Source organism: Drosophila santomea, chromosome 3R (assembly GCF_016746245.2).
Source record: "Drosophila santomea strain STO CAGO 1482 chromosome 3R, Prin_Dsan_1.1, whole genome shotgun sequence".
Lineage (NCBI taxonomy): Eukaryota > Metazoa > Arthropoda > Insecta > Diptera > Drosophilidae > Drosophila > Drosophila santomea.
Genome location: NC_053019.2, coordinates 1085197 through 1112927, shown reverse-complemented (window position 1 = coordinate 1112927; position 27731 = coordinate 1085197). Strand labels below are relative to the sequence as shown.

The window sequence follows — 27731 nt, the reverse complement described above, 5'->3', positions numbered from 1 at the left end:
GCAAGGAAGCCCCCAAACCACCCAAGCCCACAGAGGTCAAAAAGCGACCTCCACCTAAGAGGGAACGCTTCCAGGACGTCCCTTCCGACCCCTCGGCAAAGCGGCAACGCGTGCAACCAGGGCGATCTTTTGCGGAGATCGCGAAAAACCGCATTCTCCTGGGCGTGGTCGACAAAAACGACCCGAGTGGCAGAATTCCACGAAATAAGTGGAAGTGGGTAGAGGCAGCCCTAGCCATAAAATGCTTTGAGATTCTGGCCAAGGAACCTGGCCCCCCTCCAGTCTGCAAAAACGTGGGATTCCAAGGCGGCGTCAAGGTAATCGCCTGTGACGATGAACGCTCTGCGGAGCTATACAAAGCCGCAGTAAAAGAGTTGGGGGAGGTGTATGAGGGCGCCGGACTTGTTGCGCTGAGCTGGTCCGACGTACCTTGCCGACCCCCGCCAAGGATCTGGATCCCGGCATCCATCAAGGCGCCGGACCAGATCCTCACCATGCTGCAACCCGCACCTTCCCACCTCGGACTGGCGAGTGGTGAAGGTCGACGAAATGGAGGGACCAACAAACCAGGCCATCCTCATTCTAAACAAGGAGTCCCAAGCTCCCATTGAGGCCGCTCACGGAAAGCTAAACTTCGGGCTTAGCTCAGTGACCATAAAGTTCTACAAATCGGACTCCGCAAAGGAGGATCAGGAAGGAGTGGTCGAGAAGATCGCCTCCGAGATCGAGGCATCGGAAACCGAGGACGGCTACTCGACCGATGCCTCAATCCTTCGCAGCCTTGCGAACATGGGTCAATTTACTGACCTGGACACATCGGACGAGGAAGGAGCCGATACAACAGTGGTGGAGAGGCCCACAGCAGATGTCCGTGAGGCTTCTGCAGATAAACCTCCACCACAGTAAGGCAGCTTCCGCTGCTCTTCAATTCCATCTGGCTGAAGATGGAGTCGACATAGTCCTAATCCAGGAACCTTGGATAGCGGGAGGAAAGGTTTCAGGATAAGGAATATAAGCTTCTAACAGCTCCCAGCGAAGGTAAAATAAGAGCCTGCATTCTAGCCAAAAAGCATCTTAGCATTTTTCTGCTCCATAATTACAACGATGCAGACAACGCGGCAGACACCGTGGAGAGTCAGCCATCTCCGTTCCGAGTGCTGTCATCATACATGGCCTACGAAAGGCAAGAACCGCCGGATGAATTGGTTAGGAGACTGGTAGAAGACAGCGAAAAGAAAAACATAGGCCTACTAATAGGCTGTGATGCGGTGAGTCTCTTTTTAACTTTATCTTTAGTTCAAATCTCTTCATATGTAATAAAGGTAATCACCCCACCTTTATCATTAAGAACCGAAAAGAGGTAATAGACCTAACTCTCGTATCTAAACCATTATTAGAGACAGTAACTCACTAGAGGGTGTTAGATAAGCAATCTTTCTGGGACCACAGGTACATAGAAACGACCCTTACAATCAATCCCTCAAAACCACCAGTTTTCACAAACCCAAGGAAAACAGACTGGCAAAAATACAAAAATATTTTAAGGGAAAAAATCCCAACGGATCCCCCTCCATACCCCCAAACAATCTCTAGTCTAAACGAACTAGTTTCAATCTTCACAGAAACCTGCAACTATGCTCTAAAAAAGGCCTGCCCCAACAGCAAGCCCAAAAGAAAAAAAAACCTCCCTGGTGGTCAGCAGAACTGTCCCCCCTCCGAATAGACTGCAGAACCCTTTTTAACAGGGCCAAGGCAGGAAATGAGGAGGCCTTGTGGACCGCCTTGCAAAATACAAAAAAGCCATCAGGAAAGCAAGTCGATCCTCGTGGCATTCCTTCTGCTCAGAAATTGAAAACACAACTGAAGCAGCCAGACTTAGAAAAATACTATCCAAATTGGCCACAACCCTAGGCTACCGTAAAAGAGTAGATGGCTCCTGGACCATCACGAGTGAGGAATCTCTGGAGATACTTCTAGACACTCACTTCCCAGGAAACAGCAAAAACGCTCTCACCCCCCAAAAAACAAACGCCACACTGGCAAGTATCGAACTGTGCATAGACCCAAAGGTCCTCCATTGGGCCATACACAGCTTTAAACCATATAAATCTGCAGGTACAGACAAAATCATACCCGCACAAATCCAGCATGCGGGAAATATAGCCTTAAAACTGGCTTCTTGACATTTTTTAACGGTCCCTACTTATGGGACACCTACCACAATCGTGGCTAGAGTTCCGTATAGTCTTCATCCCCAAAGCTGGGAAACCATCACACACGACCCCCAAGGATTTCAGACCAATCAGTCTGTCATCCTTCCTACTAAAGACCCTTGAAAGATTCATCGGCCTGCATCTGAGATCAACTCTCAGCACTAGTCTCATCACAGACACGCAACACGCCTACAAGATAATAGCCTATGCGTTTGACGTTGCAATCATCTTCACAGGCAAATACCCCCAAACGCTATGCGAGCTCATGAGCGAAAAACTCAGTGTTTTGTCCAGCTGGACCAAAAATAACGGATTAGGAATTAACCCCTCAAAGACCGAGCTGGAAAGCAATAGGGCTCAAATGGGGCATGACACACTATATAGTAAACTGGATATATACGGCCATTGCCAGACCAATACTACTGTACGGAGTCGTGGTATGGTGGCCGGCTCTGAAAAAGAAATCCAGCATAAATCAGCAGTGCTTTACGCACCACCCCAAACGAAGCCCTAAATTCCATACTCAACCTCCCAAGCCCAGAACTAGCTGGCATGGAACAGGCCACAGTAGCGGCAATCAGGCTTAGAGATACCAAACAGTGGAACCCACAAGAAGCGGGTCACTCATGTATCCTAAAAAACATTCAAATCCAGGACAGACTACTGCACTCCTACGGAGTACATACAAACACCTTTCATCCAAGAGAGGGACGATTGGAACTCACAAATACCTGGCCCCAGAATGCTATATGCTTCTATACGGATGGGTCAAAACTACAGAACAGAGTAGGAAGAGGAGTTTACTCCGAAAAGCTAGGCCTACGCACCTCGTTCAGACTCCCCGATCATTGCAGCGTCTTCCAGGCTGAAGTGGCAGCAATAAGGGAGGCCCTAAAACACTTAAAATCACTAAAGCCGGAAGGCTCACATGTAAACATTTTCAGTGACAGCCAAGCAGCTATCAAATCGATTGGCTCAATCTCTAGTCACACGAGATGACAAAAGAATTCGTAATCAGCCTTATATGGGTACCAAGACACAGGGACATAGAAGGCAACTGCATCGCAGATGAACTAGCTCGAGAGAGCACTACGGCGCCACTTATACAAGAGATGGAGGGCATGAGTATGCCTTTAGCCACTTGTAAACTACTACTAAGGAAAACCTAAACCGTAACAAACAGACAATATGGGAAAACACCACACACTGTCGCCTAACACGCCAAATATGGCCAAAAGTAAGCTCAAAGAGAACGTCAAAACTTTTAAGATTGACCAGAACAAACCTCAGCACTGCAATGAGAGTCATCACAGGGCATTGGTTGATAGGCACCCATGCCAGAAGACTAAATGCCCCGTATAATGATTTCTGCCGTAGCTGTAGGGATGAAGAAATGGAAGAAACAGTAGAGCATCTACTATGCCACTGTCCAGCACTGCAAGCGAAAAGACTTGCTCAATTAGGAAGCAGATTCCTGATAGACACGTCCGACCTTTCCAATTCACCAGCGCCTCTGGCTGGGGAAACTGCTAACTTCACACGAACCTCTGCGGGATAAAGGGGAAAACATACACGGTATCACAACGGACCTCTAATAGTCTAAGTGCGTCGGATAACCGACGGCCGGTAAAACCTAACCTTGTTGTGGCGCCATCTATAAAAATGTCTAGTATACAGCACTAAAGATTGGTCAATTCAGAATGCGTACACTAAAAATTATTTTAATATTCCGACTTTCAGAAAATGGGGTTTGTCCAGAAAAAGGGGTCAAATTTCCCTTAGTGCATTGGTTATGATTTTATCAGTCTTCTATTATGTATGGTTATGTTATATTTGATTAAAATAAATGCTGCATACTTATACGGGCGGAAGAAAATGTTGTTGCCCAAAAAATGGGGAATGAAGGCCCCAATCTCAAAAATCTTTTTAGCATATTTTCTTAAGTTCTATAAGCGCATAATTTATTACTGATGGAGAAAAGAGCTGCTATGAAGGCAATAACAGGAGGTAAATCCGGTGCAGAGATTCGAGTCATGCTGATGAAGGAAGCCGGCAAATAATATCCATGGACATTGCACTATGGGGCTAACGACCACTTTTTGTGGAATTAATTAATAACTCGAGAACGAAGCAACATATTTAAGTTCTGTTTTTTGATTTATGTTCATGATAAAAATAGTAATATATTTAAGAAAAAATGGGCGTGGTTCTGCCTTCAAACAAAAAAAACCACAAAAAATTAAAAAAAAACAAGAGAGAACGCTATAGTCGAGTTCCCCGACTATCTGATACCCGTTACTCAGCTAGTGTAAGTGCGAAGGACAGTTTTTGGCGGTTTGTGGGCGTTAGAGTGGGCGTGGCCAAAAGTTTTTTGGCAAATAGATAGAAATTTACAAGACTAATACAAAAATGAAAAAATATCAAAACATTTTTCAAAAGTGTGGGCGTGGCAGCTTTGGGCGGTTTGTGGGCGTTAGAGTGGGCGTGGCAAAAAGTTATTTTGCAAATCGATAGAAATTTACAAGACCAATACAAAAATGAAAAAATATTAAAACATTTTTCAAAAATGTGGGCGTGGCAGTTTTGGGCGGTTTGTGGGCGTTAGAGTGGGCGTGGCAACCTGAATCGACAAACTTGCGCTGCGTCTATGTCCCTGGAGTCTGTATGCTTAATCGCAATTTTCTAGCTTTTGTAGTTCCTGAGATCACAGCGTTCATAGGGACGGACAGACAGACGGACATGGTCATATCGACTCGGCTATTGGTCCTGATCAAGAATATATATACTTTATATGGTCGGAAACGCTTCCTTCTGCCTGTTACATACTTTTCAACGAAAATAGTATACCCTTTTACTCTACGAGTAACGGGTATAATAACCTTAAAATAAACCGATAAAGTAAAAATGGAGGTTGCTTATCTTGTTTTTAAAAATTATCGAAGTTTGACTTCTTGCTACACAGCTTTTTTCTTAGAAAATAGCATAAATATGGTTGTAAAACTAATGTTTCCCAAAGCTTTAAAACAATTTAAAATTATTTTGTGCATTACTCGTCGTCTCTGTTTTCCATTTTTCCAAAGAATTTGCTGTTTTTCACTTTGAGGTTAGACCCTTAAAAGTTAAATTTTGGAGGAAGTTTGCAAAAGTGTGTATTTATACTAATAGCATATACAAAGAATTGATAACTCTACAACATATAATATGTTTTAGAAACGGAGAGTGCCGGATTCACTTTATTGCTCTATTTAAAAATAGAATACAATACAAAAGTTGTGTTTTATTAGGGTTAGAACTTACAGAAGATTATTGGGACACCACAGTTAATTTCAACAATCTACGATCACAAACACATATTACAAACCACAATGATTGGACTGCATGTTAAAAGTAACACTTTTAATATATGTTTACACACTTTTTGTCCCTTAAGCTTGCAAGATTTTTTAGCGATTAACAAAAATTCGGTTATCGGTGTGGTAGCGCAAACGAAACAGCTGACTAGGCAGCTGTTTACTGAACAGTGTCGCCCTCTGTTAAAATTTCAAGTACGTAACATGATAGATTGATGTTTATACCCGTTACTCGTAGAGTAAAAGGGTATACTAGATTCGTTGAAAAGTATGTAACATGCTAAAGGAAGCCTTTCCGGCCATATAAAGTATATATTTTCTTGATCAGGATCAATAGCCGAGTCGATTTGGCCATGTCCGTCTGTCCGTCTGTCCGTCTGTCCGTCCGTCTGTCCGTCTGTCCGTCTGTCCGTCTGTCTGTCCGTATGAACGTCGAGATCTCAGGAACTACAAAAGCTAGAAAGTTGAGATTAAGCATACAGACTCCAGGAACATAGACGCAGCGCAAGTTTGTCGAATCATGCTGCCACGCCCACTCTAACGCCCACAAACCGCTAAAAACTGCCACGCCCACACTTTTGAAAAATGTTTTAATATTTTTTCATTTTTGTATTGCTGTTGTAAATTTCTATCGATTTGCCAAAAAACTTTTTGCCACGCCCACTCTAACGCCCACAAACCGCCAAAAACTGTCAGTGTAGAAGACCTCCTTCGCACTATCACTAGCTGAGTAACGGGTATCAGATAGTCGGGGAACTCGACTATAGCGTTCTCTCTTGTTTTTGAATACATTTAAATTTATAAAAAAATTTGTATTACGAATTTAAAAAAATGGGATTTTTTTCACATAAGGTAAGCATGACGAAGACAACCATGAAAATAGATTTGCCATACTATCCGATACCGAAGAAGATATGGACAACGATCAAACCAGAAACATAGCACTGGCCCACAGCTCTCCTAACGACCTTCAAGGCCCATCCACCAACGCCGCAGCAGCTCCTGCTCGTCTTCGCATAGCGGCCAGAGATATTAAACAGAAAAGACAAGCCAATCCTGCTAATCCCAACTTGAATCGAGCGGCTACAGCAAAGTCATCGCTCCCAGTTTACACCCAGAAGGCTCAGCCAAAGCTGTTTACACCCATTGTACTGAGAGACATCACTAAGCTGCTATTATGCATCTGTATCCTTAACAATGTGCACATAAAATCCTCTATCGGGGAGACTGTTAGGATTTATGCAAGCGATTCAGACTCCTACAGGAAAATAGTTCGACAACTTGAAGATTGAGTACAAGCTCAAAGAAGACAAACCATTCAGAATCGTAGTAAAGGGATTGCACAATTTGCAAATCCCCACTCACGTCTCTAAGCTTGGGTCACAAGGTGTTTTCAATACACAACCCAATTAGTAGGAAGACTGGAAAGTGGATGAACCTCTTCTTCATCAACTTAGAAGCGAAAGACAACAAAAAAGAGATCCTTCAAATCCGCTCGTTATGTCATCAGCAGGTTCGAGTTCAAACGGCAAGAAAATCGTACGATCTAGTCCAGTGTCGGCGGTGTCAAGAGTATGGACACACCGCGAAATACTGCCACAGACCCCTATGTTGTGTATCTTGTGGTGAAAGCCACAAGTCTGCTGAGTGCACCAGAAGCAAGGAAGAGCCAGAAACTTGTAGCCAGTGTAACCCACCAGACAAATTGGCCGCATCTATTGGACAAGCACGCAAACATTGCCTGTTTTAAGGAAGCCCTGAGCATATTCATCGAGCTGAATATATCTATTAACCCAGCAGCGGAAATAGACGAAGCAGTGAGCATGTTTAACGAAAAAGTACGCGAGGCTGCAACAATGGCCAACGACAGGTAGTATGGCGCAGCGCTGTCATAACCGTCCACCTCCAGTGATGTTGGGACTAATGGCAACCAAGCGTACACTTCGTCGGCGGTATCTTCATCCTCCATCTTCATCCTCCATCCTCTCGATAAGGCGCAATGGCTCAGGAGTGCGAGTGAGTTGCGCGAGGCTCTAGTTGAGTTACGGAAAGTTCAATTTGAACACCTGCTATCCAACATGGACTACATCAAAGACGCCAACTACTCCATTTGGTCTTTCACCAAAAAACTGAAGACAAAGCCAAAACAATCAGCCCCATTAAAAAACACAACCGGAAACTTTCACTAACCACCTTACCGAAAAATTCACGACATTTAACACGGCAACTCTGGAGGATATAGAGAAAGTCGAAGAAATATGGCGTCGACCACTTTAGATGTCTCCACCTATCAGACCTGTCCGACTTGAAGAGCTGCAAGTAGCAGTAAAAGCTCTTAAATTCGAGAAAGCCCCTGGGAACGATCTGATTACAAATGGCATAATAATAATACTCACGAAGCGAGCACTTCTTTTGATCACTTCCCGAAGCAATGGAAGAGTGCTATTTGCCATTGCCAGATGCTATGCCCAAAAGCAAGGAATTCCTCCAGTTGTCTACATACACAACACTCCAGTGGAGCAGCCACGAAAGGCTGACTCAAGGCTGACTTTCCGCGATCACATAGCCAACACAATCGCAATGTGTAACGCCAAACGGAGCAAGCTATATTGGTTGCTGAATAATAAGAGTAAGTTGGCACTTCGGAGCAAGTGACTTATTTACCAGCAAATCATAGCACCCACCTGGACCTATGGACTCCAAATTTAGGGAATTGCGGCAGCATCAAAAAGAAAAAAGGTGAAAACGATGCAGAACAAGACGTTAAGAGTCATTACCGAATGGTACGTAAGCAACAAGACCCTCCACAGAGATCTTAACATATATACGGTGAAGGATCAAATCTCCCGCCATTCCAGTCGGTACGTCGCACTATAGTAGACTGGCCCGCCGCTTACCACGAGAAAGCCCAGTAAGGCGACTGAAGAGGAGACAATTCAAAAATCTCTTGAATTTAACATAAATAATTATAATTAATAATCAACTAAATTTATATATATATTTATAAAACTTGGCAAATTAACAACTAGAGCAACACATTAGGCTTTAGTTATATTTGTAAACTGATTCCTAATGACAATAAACATAAACTATCTGACTATCCGACTATCTGATACCCGTTACTCAGCTAGTGTAAGTGCGAAGGACAGTTTTTGGCGGTTTGTGGGCGTTAGAGTGGGCGTGGCCAAAAGTTTTTTGGCAAATAGATAGAAATTTACAAGACCATTACAAAAATGAAAAAATATTAAAACATTTTTCAAAAATGTGGGCGTGGCAGTTTTGGGCGGTTTGTGGGCGTTAGAGTGGGCGTGGCAACCTGAATCGACAAACTTGCGCTGCGTCTATGTCCCTGGAGTCTGTATACTCAATCTCAACTTTCTAGCTTTTGTAGTTCCTGAGATCTCGACGTTCATACGGACAGACGGACAGACGGCCAGACGGACAGACGGACGGACATGGCCAGATCGACTCGGCTACTGATCCTGATCAAGAATATATATACTTCATATGGCCGGAAACGCTTCCTTCTGCCTGTTACATACTTTTCAACGAATCTAGTATACCCTTTTACTCTACGAGTAACGGGTATAACTATAGAGAACGCTATAGTCGAGTTCCCCGACTATCTGATACCCGTTACTCAGCTAGTGGAAGGGAGGAGAGTCTTAAACACAGTTTTTGGCGGTTTGTAGGCGTTATAGTGGGCGTGGCAAAAAGTTTTTTGGTAAATCGATAGAAATTTACAAGACCAATACAAAAATGAAAAAATATTAAAACATTTTTCAAAAATGTGGGCGTGGCAGTTTTGGGCGGTTTGTGGGCGTTAGAGTGGGCGTGGCAACCTGAATCGACAAACTTGCGCTGCGTCTATGTCCCTGGAGTCTGTATACTCAATCTTAACTTTCTAGCTTTTGTAGTTCCTGAGATCTCGACGTTCATACGGACAGACGGACAGACGGACATGGCCAGATCGACTCGGCTACTGATCCTGATCAAGAATATATATACTTTATATGGCCGGAAACGCTTCCTTCTGCCTGTTACATACTTTTCAACGAATCTAGTATACCCTTTTACTCTACGAGTAACGGGTATAAAAAACAAAAGAAATTGGGTTGAGACCCACAATCTCAAAAATCTTTTTAGCATATTTTCTTAAGTGCTATTAGATGCATTAAACGAAATCTTAGGTTTCTAACTCCCTCCCATTTCATTCATAAGATCCTCCATGTCCATGTCGTCACAACTATTAGTGCACAAAGAAAATTTTTGAAAGTTCGACGAAAACGGCAAACAAAGCTGAACTTAATTAAGAAATAATATAATAATACTGCATTTATGGTATCCTTGCTTTTATGTGCGTTTACCTGCCTTATTGGCAAATTTTTTTTTAAATAGAACATCTTTATTTTTAAGGTTTTTTTCTCAGTTTAGAAGGGTTTTATAGGATTCTATCGCGGCATCGGCCACACCACTGGTTTTATTCCTAATCAGTAATGTGATTAAATAATATAAATTGGTACTTTCCCTCTCCTCATACAAAATGTTAGATATGTTATTTTTTCATGTAAGGTAACTTTTCTGTTTTACCGGGTTGTAGGCCAAGTAAGGGACATCCGTAGACATGTGTCTGACTTTACACGCCTATTTAAGAATTCTTTAACGAACTGCTCTTCGCCGAATGTCTCTTTGACGATTACCAGTATAAGTTGGCATGTGGAATAAATTTGCATTTATTCCCTTTAATTTTTGACCCCCGCCGGTACAGAAGTTGAGTGCCGCCAATGCACTTGCCAAGTCTTTTTCTTTCGCCATGTTGATGTCTAAATGTATTTATCTCGGACAAGACGGGAATATAATCGTTTCTTTCTTCTTTTGAATTGACCTAATAGATGATTTGGGTTGTCGGTTTTTTTACTTGTTCTTTTCTTTAACTTAGCTTATACTTGTACTGCATTATACTCTTACATTAGTATTTATTACGTGTTTTTTGTTTACCGTCTTCTTACATATTAATTTTAACTTTGTCGTTATTTTAAGCTTTTGCTTTTAAATCCTATCGTGTATTTCTTATAATTTCTTTGTGTTTACTTTGGTAAGAAAATTATTTTTCTCTTCTTTTTTATTTTGTTTTTAGCTTACGCGATAAATAACATTTGTGGCTACTTTGGGCCACAAAGTTGTAGCTACTTTTGGTACTTTAATGTTACGCGTGATCCTTTTTTTTTGAAGGCTCTATTTTTTGGTCCGTGTTCGGGAACCATTTAAAAGATCATTTAGCTCTCCTTTAAAAAAAATGTCTAATGTCGTCCGAGCCGCTGCTGACGGTAACCTATGTCGTTGGCATACCCACGACATGCCCAGTGCAGACTTTCTGCGCACATGGCGGATACTCTGCCGTCGTACATATGTATTATACGTAGCTGGAGTCAATGTGCCTTTTAGTTGTTCTTCCTGTACTGTTGTTTGTTGTTAGGAATTCACTGACTGTCTGCGCGTGGCAGATGTGCATGGCATTTGGCTGTCGCCTGCGCCAACAGGACATTTCTCGTTCTTCAAAAACCCAATGGGCAAGTCCACAGCACATGCAAAGACTATGTCAAACTCAACGCAAAACCTATTCCCGACCAATACCAAATTACCCATATTCACTATTTTTTAAAGCAGTTACTCGGCTTCCTTCGATATTTTCTACGCTGTTTTCACACCATTTGACCTCATTGGGTTCCTCTGCATTCCGCTCTGAAAAATGCCACACAGACATTCCAAAGGTTTATTGACAAAATCAACCGCGGCATCAATTTCGTTCACTGTTATCCTTAATATGTCAGACACGCCCGAGGAACACGAAGATCATTTTTGAACTGTTTTGGAGATTCTTCGCAAGAATAGACTTTGCTGGCCAAAAAATGGCTACATTTTCTTGGTTTGCGAGTGGAGACCAGTCAAAACTATACATGACAAATTTTCTCTTTCTTTCACAACCTTTCGCATCCAAGCGGGAGATCGACGCTGCAGCAAATTTAGCAAAAATATTGATGGCCAGAAATGAGGAAAAACACAATTGAGTGGAACAGAACCTGCCTTTCATGTCAACGTGCCAATATAAGCCGAATTAATCTTCTAACTCTAAAAGGGGGGCTACAGCTTTTTGGTTACAATGGGTTGGACGTTTTAAAACACCTAAAACAATTACAATACGCAGTTTGAATCTGCGCGATTCAAGGAGCGTGCTCTACTTACGAGTGAACGTACCACTTATCATCTGCAATCATAATGCGATGATGTGTCACGCAAACACTCAGTGGCCAGATCTGTGGCCTCCCGTCTTGTTGGGACTTCGGACGTGCATAACGGAGGATCTTGAAATTTTCTCTCGATTTGCCCAAAAACCGCCTAAAACGGTCAGTGTTGAAATTTCTCTTCGCACTTCCACTAGCTGAGTAACGGGTATCAGAATGTCGGGGACTAGACTATGGGCGTGGTAAAAAGATTTTTGACAAATCGAGAGATATTTACAAAGACTAACAAAAATGTGAAAAAATATCGAAACATTTTTCAAAAGCGTGGGCGCGGCAGTTTTGGGCGGTTTGTGGGCGTTAGAGTGGGCGTGGCAACATGAATCGACAAACTTGTGCTGCGTCTATGTCTCTGGAGTCTACATGCTGAATCTATACTTTCTAGCTTTAATAGTTCCTAAGATCTCGACGTTCATACGGACGGACAAACGGTCGGACAGACGGACATTGCCAGATCGAATCGGCTATTGATAATAATATGAATAATAATATTGATGAATAATATCTATACTTTATATGGTCGGAAACGTTTCCTTCTGTCTGTTACATACTTTTTAACGAATCAAGTATAGCTTTTTACTCTTCAAGTAACTCCTACTTAAACTTTTAAGCTAATTTAACATCTATAGATATCGATGACTTGAAATTGAGAGACTGACAAGAACTATCCAACTTCAATAACCAGCCAAAAACCGACATATACACAATTCAATTGTGAAAATGGTGAACCATTTATTATTGAAAACAACATGTCCTTTATGTATGCTTCTATGGAAGTTAGTCCTCTGCAGGGTTGCAGAAATTCACACAAAGGAATTATTATTGAATATTATGGAATATCAAAATTATACGAACACCTTTGCTTTTACTAATATAATTTATGCTTAAGTAAATTTTTTTCTTGGAATAACTCCGTTGCATTTAACCAAGAAGGCTAACAAGGTTATCCATGATAATGGGTAGGCGATCACGCATAGGGAAAGTGGCGACGGAATAATTTATTAACACTTGTGAAGGAAGTTTGGTTTAATAGATTTTTAAATGTTTTAGGAACTACAAATTTAAGTTGCTATCTTGTATTTAACACTTACTATTTGAACACTTACCCAAAAATGCTGGTATCGCACCCATGGGCATCACAAACAAACTAACCAGGAGATCGGCTATAGCCAGGGAAAACAGGAAATAGTTAGTGACATTCTGCAGTTTCCGGTCCAAGGCCACGGCCACGCATACGAGCATATTACCCAGGCCACCCGCAAAGATAAAAAACACCACGAACAGGAATAGCCAGTCGTAGGCATGGGGACTTAGGTCCAGAAGGCTCTTTGTTACCGCGAGGTCGGCATCCGTCTCTGCAGTCGAGACCGTGGTCGTGTTCAGGGTTGTAAAGCTCGGCAAAATCATGTCTAAGCTGGTGCTGGTGCTGGTAACATTTATGATGCCCAGAGAGTCGTAGTCTGGCTTCATTAGTTCACTTAGGTTAAGGAAGGACCAGAATCCATCGCGTTCTGGGCCCAGGTCGTTTGAAAAGCCCTCCTCCATGCTTTCCAACTCCTGATGTGGTTCCCTCTCGCGTTGCACATGACAAAGCAATAGTTCCTTGGCTTCGCCTAGCTCACATTGCAATACCATGCATCCCTCATCGCTATCACTAAATGTATCACTCGCATAATCACGAAGGGCCCCGTTGATTGCCAGTCGAAAGTGCTCATACGCCACGTGCGGCCATCGCAACAGTCGCGCCTTCATCCTTAATGTGGAGTTTTCAAACAATGGTCTTTCCGCACTGCAGCTATAGAATGCGCTGTGCTCCGCTTCATCGAAAGCCTGCCGTGCGCACTGGAATGTGTTGTTGCGTCCGTCAATGAGGATGTTGCTGGTGAGCAGGAAGTGGTTTTTGCTGCTGCTGGAGGCGTAGTATGTTCTGTTGGTGTGGCTGCTTTTGCAGTCAATAAACGGCTGGAAAACCCCAGGCCAATCAGCCTCTTCCAGCCGACAATTGAAGTGTCGCTGTGTGAATGTTGCTGCTGCGTCTGACGCACATGCAACTGCTGCTGTTGCTGTTTCTGATGTGCCTGTCGATGGTCCATGACCAGAGTAGCTTTGCATCTCCATTTCATTATACAGCTGTGGGGCTTTCTTCTCGCAGAAGTGTCCGTTGAACAGAGCAGTACAATGTAGCTTGCTGAAAAAAAAACAAACCTTTAGTTTTTATTTACCACCCATTAAAATAATTCCTGTGATTAAGGGCTAAAGAGTCAATCAACGCATTTCCAAACAAATTTTTGCAATTCTACAGGCATTACAAACAATACTTAATTTTGTAAAATCGCATCACATTGTAAGCAAAATCAGTATATCTTTTTTGCAACAGGATCGTGTCTTATTTAAATCGGGAACAAGCCCCTGAAGATCTATGTCCTTATCGATACCTGATATTACCTTCAAACAAAAAGCTAAACTTTATGAATTAAATTTTTCGATATATCAACGGCCACGCGTCTGCAAAGATCTTCAAAACTCGAAAGCATATACTCACATTGAGTTATATCAAGACCCAGACGGAAATTTGCTTTTGTATGCAGCATAGAGTTTCCCTACGTAAACAAACCTACCGTCCAAAATTAGTTTGCCGCTCATAATTATGTAGTTTCAAAAACGTTACCAACGTGCCGAAATTAATAAATCCACAGCAAGCAATATGTATCGCATAGTAACAAAGTGCACCAAGAGAGTGTTAAGTGCGAAGGCGACACAATGTACACTTGACCATTGCCTCAAGAAACGCATGTAGTGAAATGCAGATGCTGAACTCCTTCGCGAGTAGAGTTTTCTTTTAAAAGTCCTGATGTAAAATCGTTTTCTCTATTAATAACGATGCGGTAAGAGTTGCCAAATACTGCTACTTTCGAGCTTTTTCACAAAATCTTCGGTTTCTGTCGAAGCCAAACAAATTTGAAAAATCCTTCCACAAAAGCCAAAATGGTGCTATATCGTTTCATCGTATCCGTGAGAGGTCCAACTTGGTCGATATGATAGGTTCCGAGAGTTTGATGATAGTGAGACCAAAGCCTCTATCCAGTTGACGTTATCCCGCGCCTCAACCAATTGTGACGTTGTGGAGTCTGCGAGAAGGTTGACAGTCGGTTTAATGCCCCAACGTGCCTGATCTTGGTTTCCGATCTGTGCTCAACTTTAAATTCTAACTCTTGCAGAGTCATTCTTTATGGTCATTGCAAAAGCATTGCAATCGGTACCCACAGTAAATTGCTTACCGGAAAGATAAGCTTTCCAAATCTTTAAAGCATTTACAATCGAACAAACCTCGAGCTTATAGAAACTTTATTTTTCTTCACAGAAATTGGTTTTTCTGCTCATGAACGATGAAAGTGCTGATCCTCCGAATCTGTACGCCTCCAAATCCATACTTGGGTGCATCTGTGTGAGCTTCGGTTGTTGCTAGCAGATCGAATAGTTTGACAAAATACTTTCTTCTACAGTCACCTTCAGATTTCGTTCATCCATTCTGTTGCATTTTTTTGTGATAAGGAAAATAGTTTTATAAACTTTCTTATTAACAATTTGATTGTTTCATACTGAACCAAAGGGCTCTCTACACTTGGTTAAACCGCATAATTTTATATATAAATAAACCGAGGAATGCAGACATTATAACTAATATACATCAATATGCATACAATTAGGCCAGGCCCACAATGGTATAGAATATCAGGGGCAGGACCAGGTTGTCCACCTGGTCGGTGAACGCCTCCACCAAAGCCGAATTCAGTGCTGCGAAAATGGTGGCGAACCACTTGGCCTGGCTCATGGCCACCAAGCCGGTGGTCTCCAGCAGCCAGACGGCTATTAGAATGGACACGACGAACGCAATGGTGCCCTCCAGGGAACGGGAAGATCTTCCCCACTTGTTGCGTCCCAGCTTGGAGCCCACCACACTGGCTGCAGTGTCTCCCACGCCGACTGCCAAAATCCCCGAGAGCAAGGCCAGAGTGTTGTCGCCCGAGCACGGACATGGGGTCATCCAAATGGGCATTGAGCAGCCGATGAGCAAGCAGAACGGCGTCAAAGCCAGCTCTCCGGCGTCCTTTTCGTCCTTGAATGTGCTGAAGGCCACAGCTAGTCTGTCGGCGAATGGCGGAATCTTCAGCAGACGCAGCAGCTCCAGGACCACAAAAGCAGCCAGCGCCACGCCAGTGGCCAAGTACAGCAGGGCGCACTCGAAGATTAGTCCGGGGATGTAGACCATAACAATCAGCAGGTGGAAGATCTTGCGCACGCGTGTATTGGCCTTCGCAGAGCTACCAATTTGCCAGGTGACAGTAAGGCAAGTTAGCACAACCAGCAGCATGTAGAAGGCCAGGATGGTCAGTCTTTCGCCATCCCGGAGCAGAAACTGCACCAGTGCCAGCAAAGGAAGAGGTCGCGTCACCGGCATACAGGTGACGGCCAAAAGGAGCAGCACCGTCCACATGTAGAAGCGGATCGGCTTCCTCAGCGAAGGGAACAGGACGAGTGCCACGCAGAACAGCAGCAGGCAAAACAGGGCATTCACCATGATCATGTCGAGCGTCTCGAACTCATCGCTTGGCCAGGAGCCGCCGCAGAAGAAGCCACCGAGTCGGTGGATGGCACTCAACGCGAAGAGCACCAGTCCCTGGACAAAAACGGAGGCTTCTCCGTAGGTGAAGCAACGCTGGAAGCCACGCAGCGTGTAAATATAGATTTGCTGATACGCCGAGGTCATCACGAAACCGACGACTATGGCGAAGGTCAGCGAGGTGTCCACCAGCAGGTAGAAGCTCAAGCTGGTGGCCACTCCGGGCAGCAGGCTCACCAGGCATTTAACCAAGATGCCCGTCTTCACAAAGGCGTAGATGAAGAAGCACAGAGTTTCGATGGCCATGCCGCCGGCGGCCACCGTGAGGAGCCACTGCATCCTGGCCTGCTCCTTGCATGCCGGCGTGGCGTGCAACAGGCGAACGACGAAGGCCAGCGGCAGTAGCAGACATAACCAGCCGCCGGGTCCGGCGTTGGGCCTAGGCGCCATCGCCTTGAGGCTGAAGACATCCGTGCGCTGGGTGCTCCGTCGCTGGTGGCGCACCGCGCCCAATCCGCTGGACTCGCAAGGCGTTTTTGTGTCCACAAGTGGGTCAAGGTGCGGAGAAAAGCCCTCGCTTTTCCTGCCAACTTCGGTCAATTGGTGGTGTTTATTTCGTAGGTTTTGCTTAAAAGTTTTGCTAATAAAGCATATCGCTGTAAAGCTTGTTTGTTTTGAGGAAGTGAAAAAATTGTCGACGGATTTAATCTTCTCGTCGGTTGGTGCCATGGTGTTTATACCCGTTACTCGTAGAGTAAAAGGGTATACTAGATTCGTTGAAAAGTATGTAACAGGCAGAAGGAAGCGTTTCCGACCATATAAAGTATATATATTTTTGATCAGGATCAATAGCCGAGTCGATCTGGCCATGTCCGTCTGTCCGTCCGTCTGTCCGTCCGTCTGTCCGTCCGTCTGTCCGTCCGTCCGTCTGTCCGTCCGTCTGTCCGTCCGTATGAACGTCGAGATCTCAGGAACTACAAAAGCTAGAAAGTTGAGATTAAGCATATAGACTCCAGAGACATAGAAGCAGCGCAAGTTTGTCGATTCATGTTGCCACGCCCACTCTTACGCCCTCAAACCGCCTAAAATTTTTTCATTTTTGTATTAGTCTTGTAATTTTCTATCGATTTACCAAAAAACTTTCTGCCACGCCCACTATAACGCCTACAAACCGCCAAAAATTGGGTTTAAGACTCTCCTTCTCCCTTCCACTAGCTGAGTAATTTCTTCTTCGCACATCCACTAGCTGAGTAACGGGTATCAGATAGTCGGGGAACTCGACTATAGCGTTCTCTCTTGTTTTTCATATTTTTTGGGTGTCACTCTGCGTTATTTAAAAGGCTTTATAATTAATGATATTATTTTGGGTTTAAAATCGATGGACTTCGAAAAACCGACAGGGGAAAATATTCTTAGCAAACTGAAAACTGTTTTTGCACAATTTGATGTTGAGGATATTGCCAATATTATACTCAAAACAGATAGGGGATCAAATATAAAGAAAGGAAGAGAAATTTGTAGACTGACAGGCTTTAAAGGCGTTAGAGTGGGTGTGTCAAAAAGATTTTTGAAAAATCCAGAAAGAATGTACAAGACTAACAAAAATATGAAAAAATATCAAAACATTTTTCCAAAGTTTGGGCGTGGGCGGTTTGTGGGCTTTAGAGTAGGCGTGGACAAACTTACGCTGCGTTTATGTCTCTAGAATCTGTATGCCTAATCTCAATCTTCAAACTCTTTTAGTTCCTGAGATCGGACAGACGGCCATTAATCTTGATAAAGAATATATATACTTCTACCTGATAAATACTTTTCAACGAATCACGTATACCCTTCTACTTTACGAGTAACGGGTATAAACAGATTAAATGCTTGGCAAGTTCGAGTTTTGAAATTTTTTTTAAATTTTGTATTCTAAAGCTGGAATAAAGTGTGCGACCTAAAATGTAGATTGCCTGGGTAGAGCAAACCTCCATAGTTTCCAGAAGCAGGATGTGTGGTTACACAGGACTTGGACTATAACAAACACGGCAAGGTGATGGGCGGAAAAAGGAAGGGCCCACTTATGCATATGAAAAGCGCGTTGACAGTGCACTTTGCTAACTTAATTTGAGTGGCGACGTGGATACAAAATCCACATATGTATGTACATATTTATGTCCTCGAAACGAGAGGCTTGATGCGGCTGCAATTTAATGTCAAGGCCTGAAGGGGACTCACTTGAATCATTCACAACGCCTTTGTTTTGATGTGAGGGCTATGGAAGGCTAAAGGATATACATTTATTCAGAGCGAGTTACATTTATTAGTAACGTCCCTGCCAATAGTATTGGTACGCTTTTAAATCTTTATTTATTATAAATTTACTACTTGTGGAGCACAGTTTTGTAATTTGTAGTAATTAGAGCGTGGTGATCAACATGTTTTTGCATATCCATGAAATGGCAAGACAAATAATAAAATAAAATCAAATCAACAAATTTGTCAAAACTGTAGGCAAGAAAGTTTTGCTGGTTTGGAAAGGTTTTAAAGCTCGAATGCACAAATTCGACCATGAGAGCATTCTTTCATGTTTTTAACTCGAGTTTGTTAAATGTAATTTTAGAATAATACTAAATCGGGAGCGCTAAAGTTTTCATTTATTTTTGTAGTAATGCTTGCGAAAAGTTTAAAACATCTACCTCTATTGGGTAAATTTGCATATAAGAAACACGAGAGACAAAGCAGGAAATATATAATTTCTATGAAACTTAATACTTGGCTTATGAGTCCCATCAGTCGAGCGAGTACAATCAAAGTGAAATACAACTTTTTCAATTGATCTGTAACCAGCGACTTATCTATCTATCTTATTTATTTCTCTTAACTAACCAACTGTGTTAACAATGTTTTCATTTCTCCAGTGTCTGGTTATGTGGTTGCTGCTATCTTCACTCGAGTGTTGCTTAATTTGCGGTTCATTGTACAATTGATTATAAGCGATGCGATTCATTTTGCGAGTTTCCATACATCTGGAAATTTGCCAACATGTGATGCGTATTACACCAGTTGTTCTCAAACTTGGCCTGGAATTTTCATGCAACCATGTCATGTAAGTTTCAATTTATCTTTGTGTTTATAATAGATAACCTTATACCCCGCACAATGAGATCCTTGAATATTATTTTTAAGAGCAGCACTGTTGAAAACAAGTTTTTTCACTACAAATACCAATGTTAATTCTAGATTAATAATATGTTAAGTTTGATAAAACATAAAAATTTTCAAATTCTTCCATCAGATAAACGGCATTTTAATCGTCCAACTATAATTATCACTTGTATATAAATTCAATTTTTACTCGTAGGGAAAAGAGTATACACGATTCTTTAAAAAGTATGTGACAGGCAGAAGGAAGCGTGCCACCCTATAGTATATTATTTTTTTAGGATCACTAGCCAAATCTTTTTGCCATGCCCACTCTAACGTCCACGAACCGCCAAAATTTATCAGTGTTGAAGTCCCTCCTTTGCACTTCCACCAGCTGAGTAACGGGTATCAGATAATCGGGGAACTCGTCTATAGAACGTTTCCAATGATTTCCAATAATTTTACAGCTTTACCGTTTAGAAATATCTCTCAGTCAGAGTAATAATTTTCCTTAACGTGTGAGTTCAACACCTAAAATGTTCATTTTATCTTAATCGCGACATTTTCGGTCGCGCACTAATGCACATTGTTCCACTAATAATAGGCATTGCGGTGCGAAGTAGTCTAAGGCAGTCGTGAAACCTTGTAAGTGTTGTGTTGGTTTTCTCAACCCTTACAGATTTACAAGCCCAAAACCACCTGGCAAAGTATTTTTACCTGCGTGCCTTCATAATCATAATAGAAGGCAGGCCAGGCAAATGTGTAAGACTGCGAGAAACATAAGTCACGTTGGACAGAGACTTATTTATCCTCGAACAAACATCGAGAAGGATGAGAACGTGTACGATAGAAAAGCATTTGAAGCGTGTTTATTTTTTAGTTGTTCATGGTTTACTTGCTGGCTTTCGTGTTATACAAGTTGCCATTCATTTGCTTTACGACTTTTGTTTTCTGGTCACCGGCGGTTCTAGTAAAATAACAAAATAAGGCAAACACATGTTTCGCGAACATCGCAAGACGTCTCACTTGGCGCAAGCACATTGAAGCCAAAAAAACCCACTCAAAACTCAAAGCCCACACCCTGCACTGGCTGATCAACGCATATTCCCCTCGATTCCTGGATCACAAGTAACTACTCTACGACTGTACTGAAACCAATTTGGACCTATGGCTCTCAGCTATAGGGACGTCTCAACGATGGAGAGTTTAACATAAACTGTTGACAAAATAAACTAGTATTAAGATTTTAAAACTTATAATTAGTTCTCACATTATAAGAAAATATAAAATAAATAGCCACACAGTAAATAAAAAAAAAACAAAATTTCCGCCACCTAATTTATGTTTACTTTCTGGTTTGCTAGTTTTAATAACTTACTACTTCAAGAACTTCCAATTACGTAATACTTATTGAGACTGTTGCATTTTCCGAATTTCTGCTTCTCGGCCGTAAAGGACTTGGCCATCGAATCTGGATGTGTACATGGATAACACTTCATGGGGCTTGCATCTCTATATTTCTAAACTCTCAACGTTAGTGCGGACAGAAAGACGGACACGGCTAAATCAACTTCAACAGTGAAACTGATGAAGAATATGTGCACCTTATAGATACGGAAATACCTTTTTCCTTTTACGATACGTGAAATGGGAATTAGAAATTGTTTAAAAAGGAAGCTAGGCGTGTTGAAATATTTAATAAGTACTTTCTAAACAACACCTTTTATTTACTAAATCTGCCCGGTGCTTTATGTTACTTTAGCAATCATATACATACATATGTAAGGCTGCAGCTGCAGGCACGTGCCCATTCCAGTTTCCCCTTCGACTTTAACATTGATTGCTACTATTAATTATTTTGCATTTTGCCCGGATTCAACACACTAAAAATATTTTAAATAAAACAAAATAAATAATTTGAGGTGGCCAAGCGGATGCACGGAAAATCGTATTGGGAAATGAATAAGCAAATTGTGCTTAATGCGGATGACACATCATGCGAAGTTGCTAAGAGGTCGCAATAACGGAATAATATTTATTGATTGCTGACACTTGATTACTCGTTACTTGCTTACTCAGCGGCCAATTAAATGATATGGAGATTGGAGGGAGGGAGTTTTCAAATGCTGTTTGGCATAAGAATGTTTCAGCAATTGCTCAATGTCAACGAGCAAACAAATTAATTGCAGGCGTCAGCACATCGATTGAATAGATGAATGAGGCCCAGTAAAGTTATTGTTTTCGGAATCGCTGCCTAAACAAAATACTTACTTTGAACCATTTATAAGATGTGACAGTTTTAAAGGGGGCCACGTTAAGAGCTTTTTTCGTATTCGAAATCTTGGCTCTTTTTTACTTAAAAATGCGTAGCTTTGTTACCACCTTCATGCCATATTTATGAGTTATATCTTTTCTTATTCAGTATACTTTCGTTAGAGTAATATTTGAATCTCAAGATTGAAATGTATAGATGAACTGGTTAACAACGTATTCTGCAGTAACAACGTATTCTGCAAAGTAAACGAATGCCGAAGAAAATTCAAGCTAATTGAATTCATAAATTTAAAATTGTCGTGTACATGAAGAATTTTCTATAAACCTTGAAGAGCACATAAATCTGTTGATTTTTTATAACTTGCCGCACGCTAAGACAATGATCGAGAGGTTAAAATATTAAATCCATTTGGTGCTCGAACAAGATATAGATAGTGATGATTGTATATTTTAATGTATGTATATAGATGCTGATCCATTGCTATATTCAGAGTAATCCATTAATATAAAAGGCTTTACAGATGTTTCTGTTTTTTCAACGAACAAGATTCTATAAACTGTATTTAAAATAAACTTCAAACAAATAACCTATGTACATACCAATAACCGATAAGGACTATAGCTTGTGCGACAAAAGTGTTTTCCGATTTCTGCTTAGTCAACATACCTTACTCTTTTAAAGCAATGCCCACAAGTCCGAAAGGTTACCTAGGCAAAGGAAAAAGGACAACATAAGGTTCTGTGTTTTCTGGTAATAAAACTTATTATTCTGCTAAAATGTGAGTAATAATGAGGGGGTTTGGTATGTTCCCAAATTCAAAAGCGAGAAACAGGAAAATATAGGTAGTTCTGATTTCAAGTTAGTTCACTCACTGCTACCTAGATTCCATAGATTAAGACTTAGCAGTCGGAATCAATTTTAATTCTGTTTAAATACCAAAATTGGACTTTATTTGCGGTATAAAAGGAAATCCAACAACTAAATGTAACAAGAGAGAGTGAGAACAAGACATTTTTCTGGCATATTGATAGAAATAGGGAAACAAAAATTTAAAAATGTTTCGAATGCGTGGGTGTGGATGTTTTGGGCGGTTTGTCGTTAGAGTGGGAGTGGCAACTAAATTTTTGGCATACCAATAGAAATTTACAACACAAATACAAAACTGAACAATATCAAAACATCTGCATGCTTAATCCAAATTTTTTTTTAGTTCGGCACTTATAGTTCCTGAGATCCCGAGACAGACGGACATGGCCAGATCGACTCGGGTACTGATCCTGGATATATATAATTTATATGGTCGGAAAGGCTTCCTTTAGCATGTTACATACTTTTCAACGAATCTAGTATACCTTTTACTCTACGAGTAAGGGGTATAAAAAGAACCAAACATTACAATTGTGCAATTAATTTTCAGTTTCTTACAGTTTTCCATTTCTTTGGTTTCCGTTTGATTTTTCCCGACGGGCCTCATCAACAAAGGCAACTGGAACACACTTGTACATTTTAAATTTTTATTATTTGAATTCATATATATACATACATACATAAATATATATGTATATGTATTTGACCCTTAGCCTTTACTTTTAATTCTACGTGGAACTATAGAACTTTAAAAATGTTTTCTAGTACTTTTTCTCCTAAATATTATATGTTATGTGCGCGCTCTTTTATTTAACCCAACAAGGTTTGGGTAAAACTTAGTCAGTGGCTTGTGTTACTTACTGTTTGTACAAAGCGTAATTGGCTTCCTTTCTTATTTTTCGTTTCTTTGTTTTGTTTTTTATTAATAAACGTTTTGAAATTATAATGAGTTTTAACTGCGTAAATATGCAATTTCACTGTCTTTCTAAAAATTTTATGCTAAGCCCGTATTTTGCATTCGTTTCGTAACGGCACATACATATATATGTATATTTTTCACTTTTTTGTTTGGTGCTTTACACTTTTAATGCACCTGACAACTGTTCTTGCGTGTTTAACATTATTTAACCAGTTCTTTTTGCGTCCGTTTGTGGTTTAAGGTAATATATTTAATTTATTAATGTCGATTCCATTTTCCGAATTTTTTATGTTTTAGAGTATTTATCGTGTTTTATTTTTTTGTAAGACTGTCGAAAGCGAACCCATCGCGGCGAATGTTCAAAACATACTGATTGGGGCATTTTCCAAACTGGTCCATTCAGTCAGAGAAGTAAGTGGAAAACAACAGCAGCTACTTCGTAGTCGGCATCACACAGTTCTCTCTGAGTTTCACGCTACGAGTTTTAAGATGCTCTCGTGTGCAAAATAGTGGGAAATTTTCCTGCCTTTGTTTTTAAAATTCGTAATGGAAAAGCTTCTGTTTTCCCCCTACATTTTATATTTTTGGTGTGGGAAGGTTTGTGTTTCTTGTTGGGTGCAAGGTTTTCCCACTTGAGCATTCGCTACGTGACTTGTCGTTAAGTTAGGAACTGAGCCTTTATTGGAACAGTGTATAACCTTTATACTTTACGATGATGACCCAAACTGCCTACCTACATGATAATAAGTCTTTGAGCCTATGCTTTTGCGCTATAGTCGAGTTACCCGAATAACATATAAATTAATGTGTTTCTCCGTCGGGATGCGTCCTGTGGTCTCCAGACGGTGTGGATATTCCTTCCTGTGGTATTCGGTTCGATGCTGCCACCAGGGATTAATAGCTTCTTACGAAGTTTGGGTTGGAGGGCGTGACTTAGCCCTCTTCGTCGATCGCTGGCCTTTTGGCTCAGCGAGAATGTTCAAATAAGAAAATGGTATTTTACGGCTGCGTGCCGGAGTGAATAGCTGCTCTTTATTAAAGCTCTGAATGCAAAAGAATATGCAAAGTGTGGATCTACTCTGGCTCCAATGCATCACGCCATAAACCCATGGTCGGCAAGCCGACTCAGCATTAATGCAGCATAGCTCGGTACCCCGGATAAGGGGTGTCCGCTTGCTGTTGCTGACCGGGCGCGTCAGCATTGTTTATATGAAGTAACTAGTGTTAATGTATTGTTGACATGAATGTCTGTGCTCTTAGTTGTTAACTACTCCCCCCTTAAGATTATGACCGTCCTCGGTAATATTTAGTTTATCGATGGTTTGTTGTATCTCAGCGGAGGCTCGCCTTCTCCTTAATGCCAGAAAAAGGATGAGTGAACCAATCAGACCAACGTTAAGGACTACTCCAGCCACGAACCAAAGTTTGGGGGAACCCGCGGCGTCAACCTCGTCTTTGAACCCTTGGATAAAGCGCAGGTTGTCGTTGTTCATGCGGTGTAGCAAGGGCATGCTCAGCGCAGGGTCATGGCCGACGATGTTCAGTAGTGGTGATCTTGCTACGCCAGACTGCTTGTCTATTGTCTTTCGGAGGTTTACGAACTCCGTTCCGTTGATGGTAGCTGATCGTTCGAATATAACAAGATGTGTCCCTTCGACGAGCACCTCTGGGCCGCCGTCCGTGCTGATGCGGGCTGTTGCCTCGTTGATGACAACTATGCCGTCGTCTATAGGCATTACTGCCCCAAGGTGGCTGGACTGCGTGTGGCATTGGGCTGTATTTCCCGCATGGAGTGAGCAGGCGCAGGTTTCGCGTCGAGATCGCTCGCAGAAGGTGCTGTGCGTGGTCTCCGTGCACTCGGTGACCGAAAAGGTGTCTTCCTCACACTCTGCTAAGGTGTCTTCATCGAGTCGCAGGATTGTCTGATTGTGTGATACCGGATATACGAGAACCTTCTTACATTTGACCTTCACCCTAGGATAGGCTATTAGTATGTGAATAATGCTGTCGGACTGAAGAGCCCTAATCTTAGAGGCTTCTAATAAGCAAACTATTGGAGTGTCTTGTTCTATTAATGAGCTCAAATCGGCATGATTAAGGATTGTGGGATTTACTATGTTAGCTTTAGCCAATGTTATTATGAGAATTAAATTTTGGATTTCTGTTGTCAGCATTCTATTTCACGCTAGTAATGCCTCGTACAGATGCGGGGTGTCGACCAAGTTGTTTCGGGCTTTAATCATTTTATTCACGGTGTCGGTTAGTTTGTTTATTTGTATTTGGGTTTCGGAATTTATATTAATTTGCCAGGAGTTGGAATCTATTAGCTGGGCTTCGGTCATTTTGATCTTTAGAAAATCTGAGGCGTCGGGAGTTCCCGCAACTACCTTAAGAGCTGTACCTAGGAAGTCTAAGCTTCTAGCGATACGGTGGTGTATCTTTAGAACGGGCAACAAGTTTATAAGGTGATCTGTATCCACGTCCAACAACTTGCGCATATGCGACTGTGGAAAGGAATCGGACAATTTCTTTGTTTCATCTACCATGTAAATATAATCAGACAGGTTGCTCGAATGCCTCAGGCAGTTACGATGCTCGAACACCAGTACATCTCCATCTACGACGGGAATGTACTTGGCGTGGGAAAAGTCGGTAATCCGAGCACTTGCCATTGCCAGGGTGATGAGTGTTATGATGGCGAACCTGCAATCCAAACGTAGAATGAGACCACGGCATATTTAGTTAAATCTGTCCTACTACTAGGAATAGGCAAATAAAAAGTGGGAATTTTATTTGAGGTTGTCCTTGTGGACCATTAATAAGAATAGACGTTCCCAGGTCTGCCTGCACTGTTTGTTCTGTGCATGATGGGGTAAGCTTGTTTCCAAGCCTTTTATTGTTCTTGACAAAAACTTCGTCTCCTACTTCAAAAACACGGTTTTGCCTAGCTGGGTTACATCTTTCGATGTTGTTTTGCTGGGCCTTTATCAGCCTGTCTTTTATGCCCAGGCAGCGACCATCGGAACCCGTATGGAGGATCTCGACTGGTTTCTCCTGAGTGACAGAATGTAGGGTCTTATTATACTCTATTGTTGCCCTCAATATTAACTCTGTCGTATGGTTGATTTTTTTGTCTAACTTAAGACACCTGGCTATTTCTGTCAAGGTACTGTAGAATCGTTCCACTTGACCGTTTGACAGGCTATGCAGCGGGGCCGCATTCACAATGTCAATGTGAAAGCTGTTTTTAAGTAAGGAGGTGATAGTCTCCGAATTTGGGAAACAAATTTACGAGTTGAAGCAGGGGCCCCGTGACGTCCACTATTGTTCTGGACAGCACTGGTTGCACTATTGCAAATTTCGAGAATTTGTCAACGCATGTTAAGAATTGCTTCTTATCAGTTGAAAAGATATCGATGTGCAACATTTCGCCGGTATAGCTAGGAATGGGTGTTTCCCCGGGCTCCTGTTTTTTGGGGTGCCTGTCATACTTGGCCTTGGTGCATATTCTGCAATTTGCAACCACTTCCTTTGCTAGGCTGCTCATTTTGGGGAAATAATAATCTCGGAGAATTTGCTTGGTGTTCTCCTGAGCTGCCCTGTGTGCACGATTGTGTTTTGTCGTGACAATTTCCAGCTGCTCATTTTGATTTGTAACATCTATTACCATATTTTTACAGTATCGAAACTGCGTAGCCGGGAAATTAAATTATGTTGAAAGCTTGCCAGGGTGGGTAGGTCGCAGTGTATCGCATTCACGACATCGGGGTTCACGACCTCCTTTAGCATTTCCAAAATGGTGCTTTTGTCGGCGAAATTGATTGTGGCGAGTTTTACTATGAAACAACACCAAGCTTCGCTTTAGTCGGAAACGTGCTTCTTCTATAAAAATCTGATTTCTGAAGCAGTTTACCGGTTGGTCTGTCGTTTCGACCGCGTAGGTCAATGACAGTTCGCTGTGAATAGTCGCAGCGTCTGACTGAGGCTCATTTTGTAGGGCATTAATGTTCTGCCTAGAAAGAGCGTCAGCCACATGGTTGTCTTTACCCGGTTTGTAG

At 41.9% G+C, this 27731-nt stretch overlaps 2 protein-coding genes across 7 annotated transcripts in view; both read right to left on the bottom strand.

The window, feature by feature from the left end:
* The window catches only part of LOC120451271 (5-hydroxytryptamine receptor 1A), a 105641-nt gene that overhangs the window by 45955 nt on the left and 31955 nt on the right, over positions 1 to 27731 (bottom strand). For 2 of the 6 annotated variants that reach the window (XM_039634817.2, XM_039634807.1), the window contains one exon: positions 12969 to 14050. In XM_039634817.2, the coding sequence (XP_039490751.1) occupies positions 12969 to 14050 (1082 nt within the window). Of the gene's footprint in view, positions 1 to 12953; positions 14051 to 22553; positions 22595 to 23615; positions 24045 to 27731 lie in introns of those variants that run through there. The other 4 variants (XM_039634811.1, XM_039634810.1, XM_039634808.2 and 1 more) reach the window with 3 other exon arrangements.
* On the bottom strand, positions 15489 to 17212 carry LOC120451338 (dolichol kinase-like). Its single transcript, XM_039634917.2, has one exon. The coding sequence runs from the start codon at positions 17210 to 17212 to the stop codon at positions 15566 to 15568; it is 1647 nt and encodes a 548-aa protein (XP_039490851.2). The 3' UTR covers positions 15489 to 15565.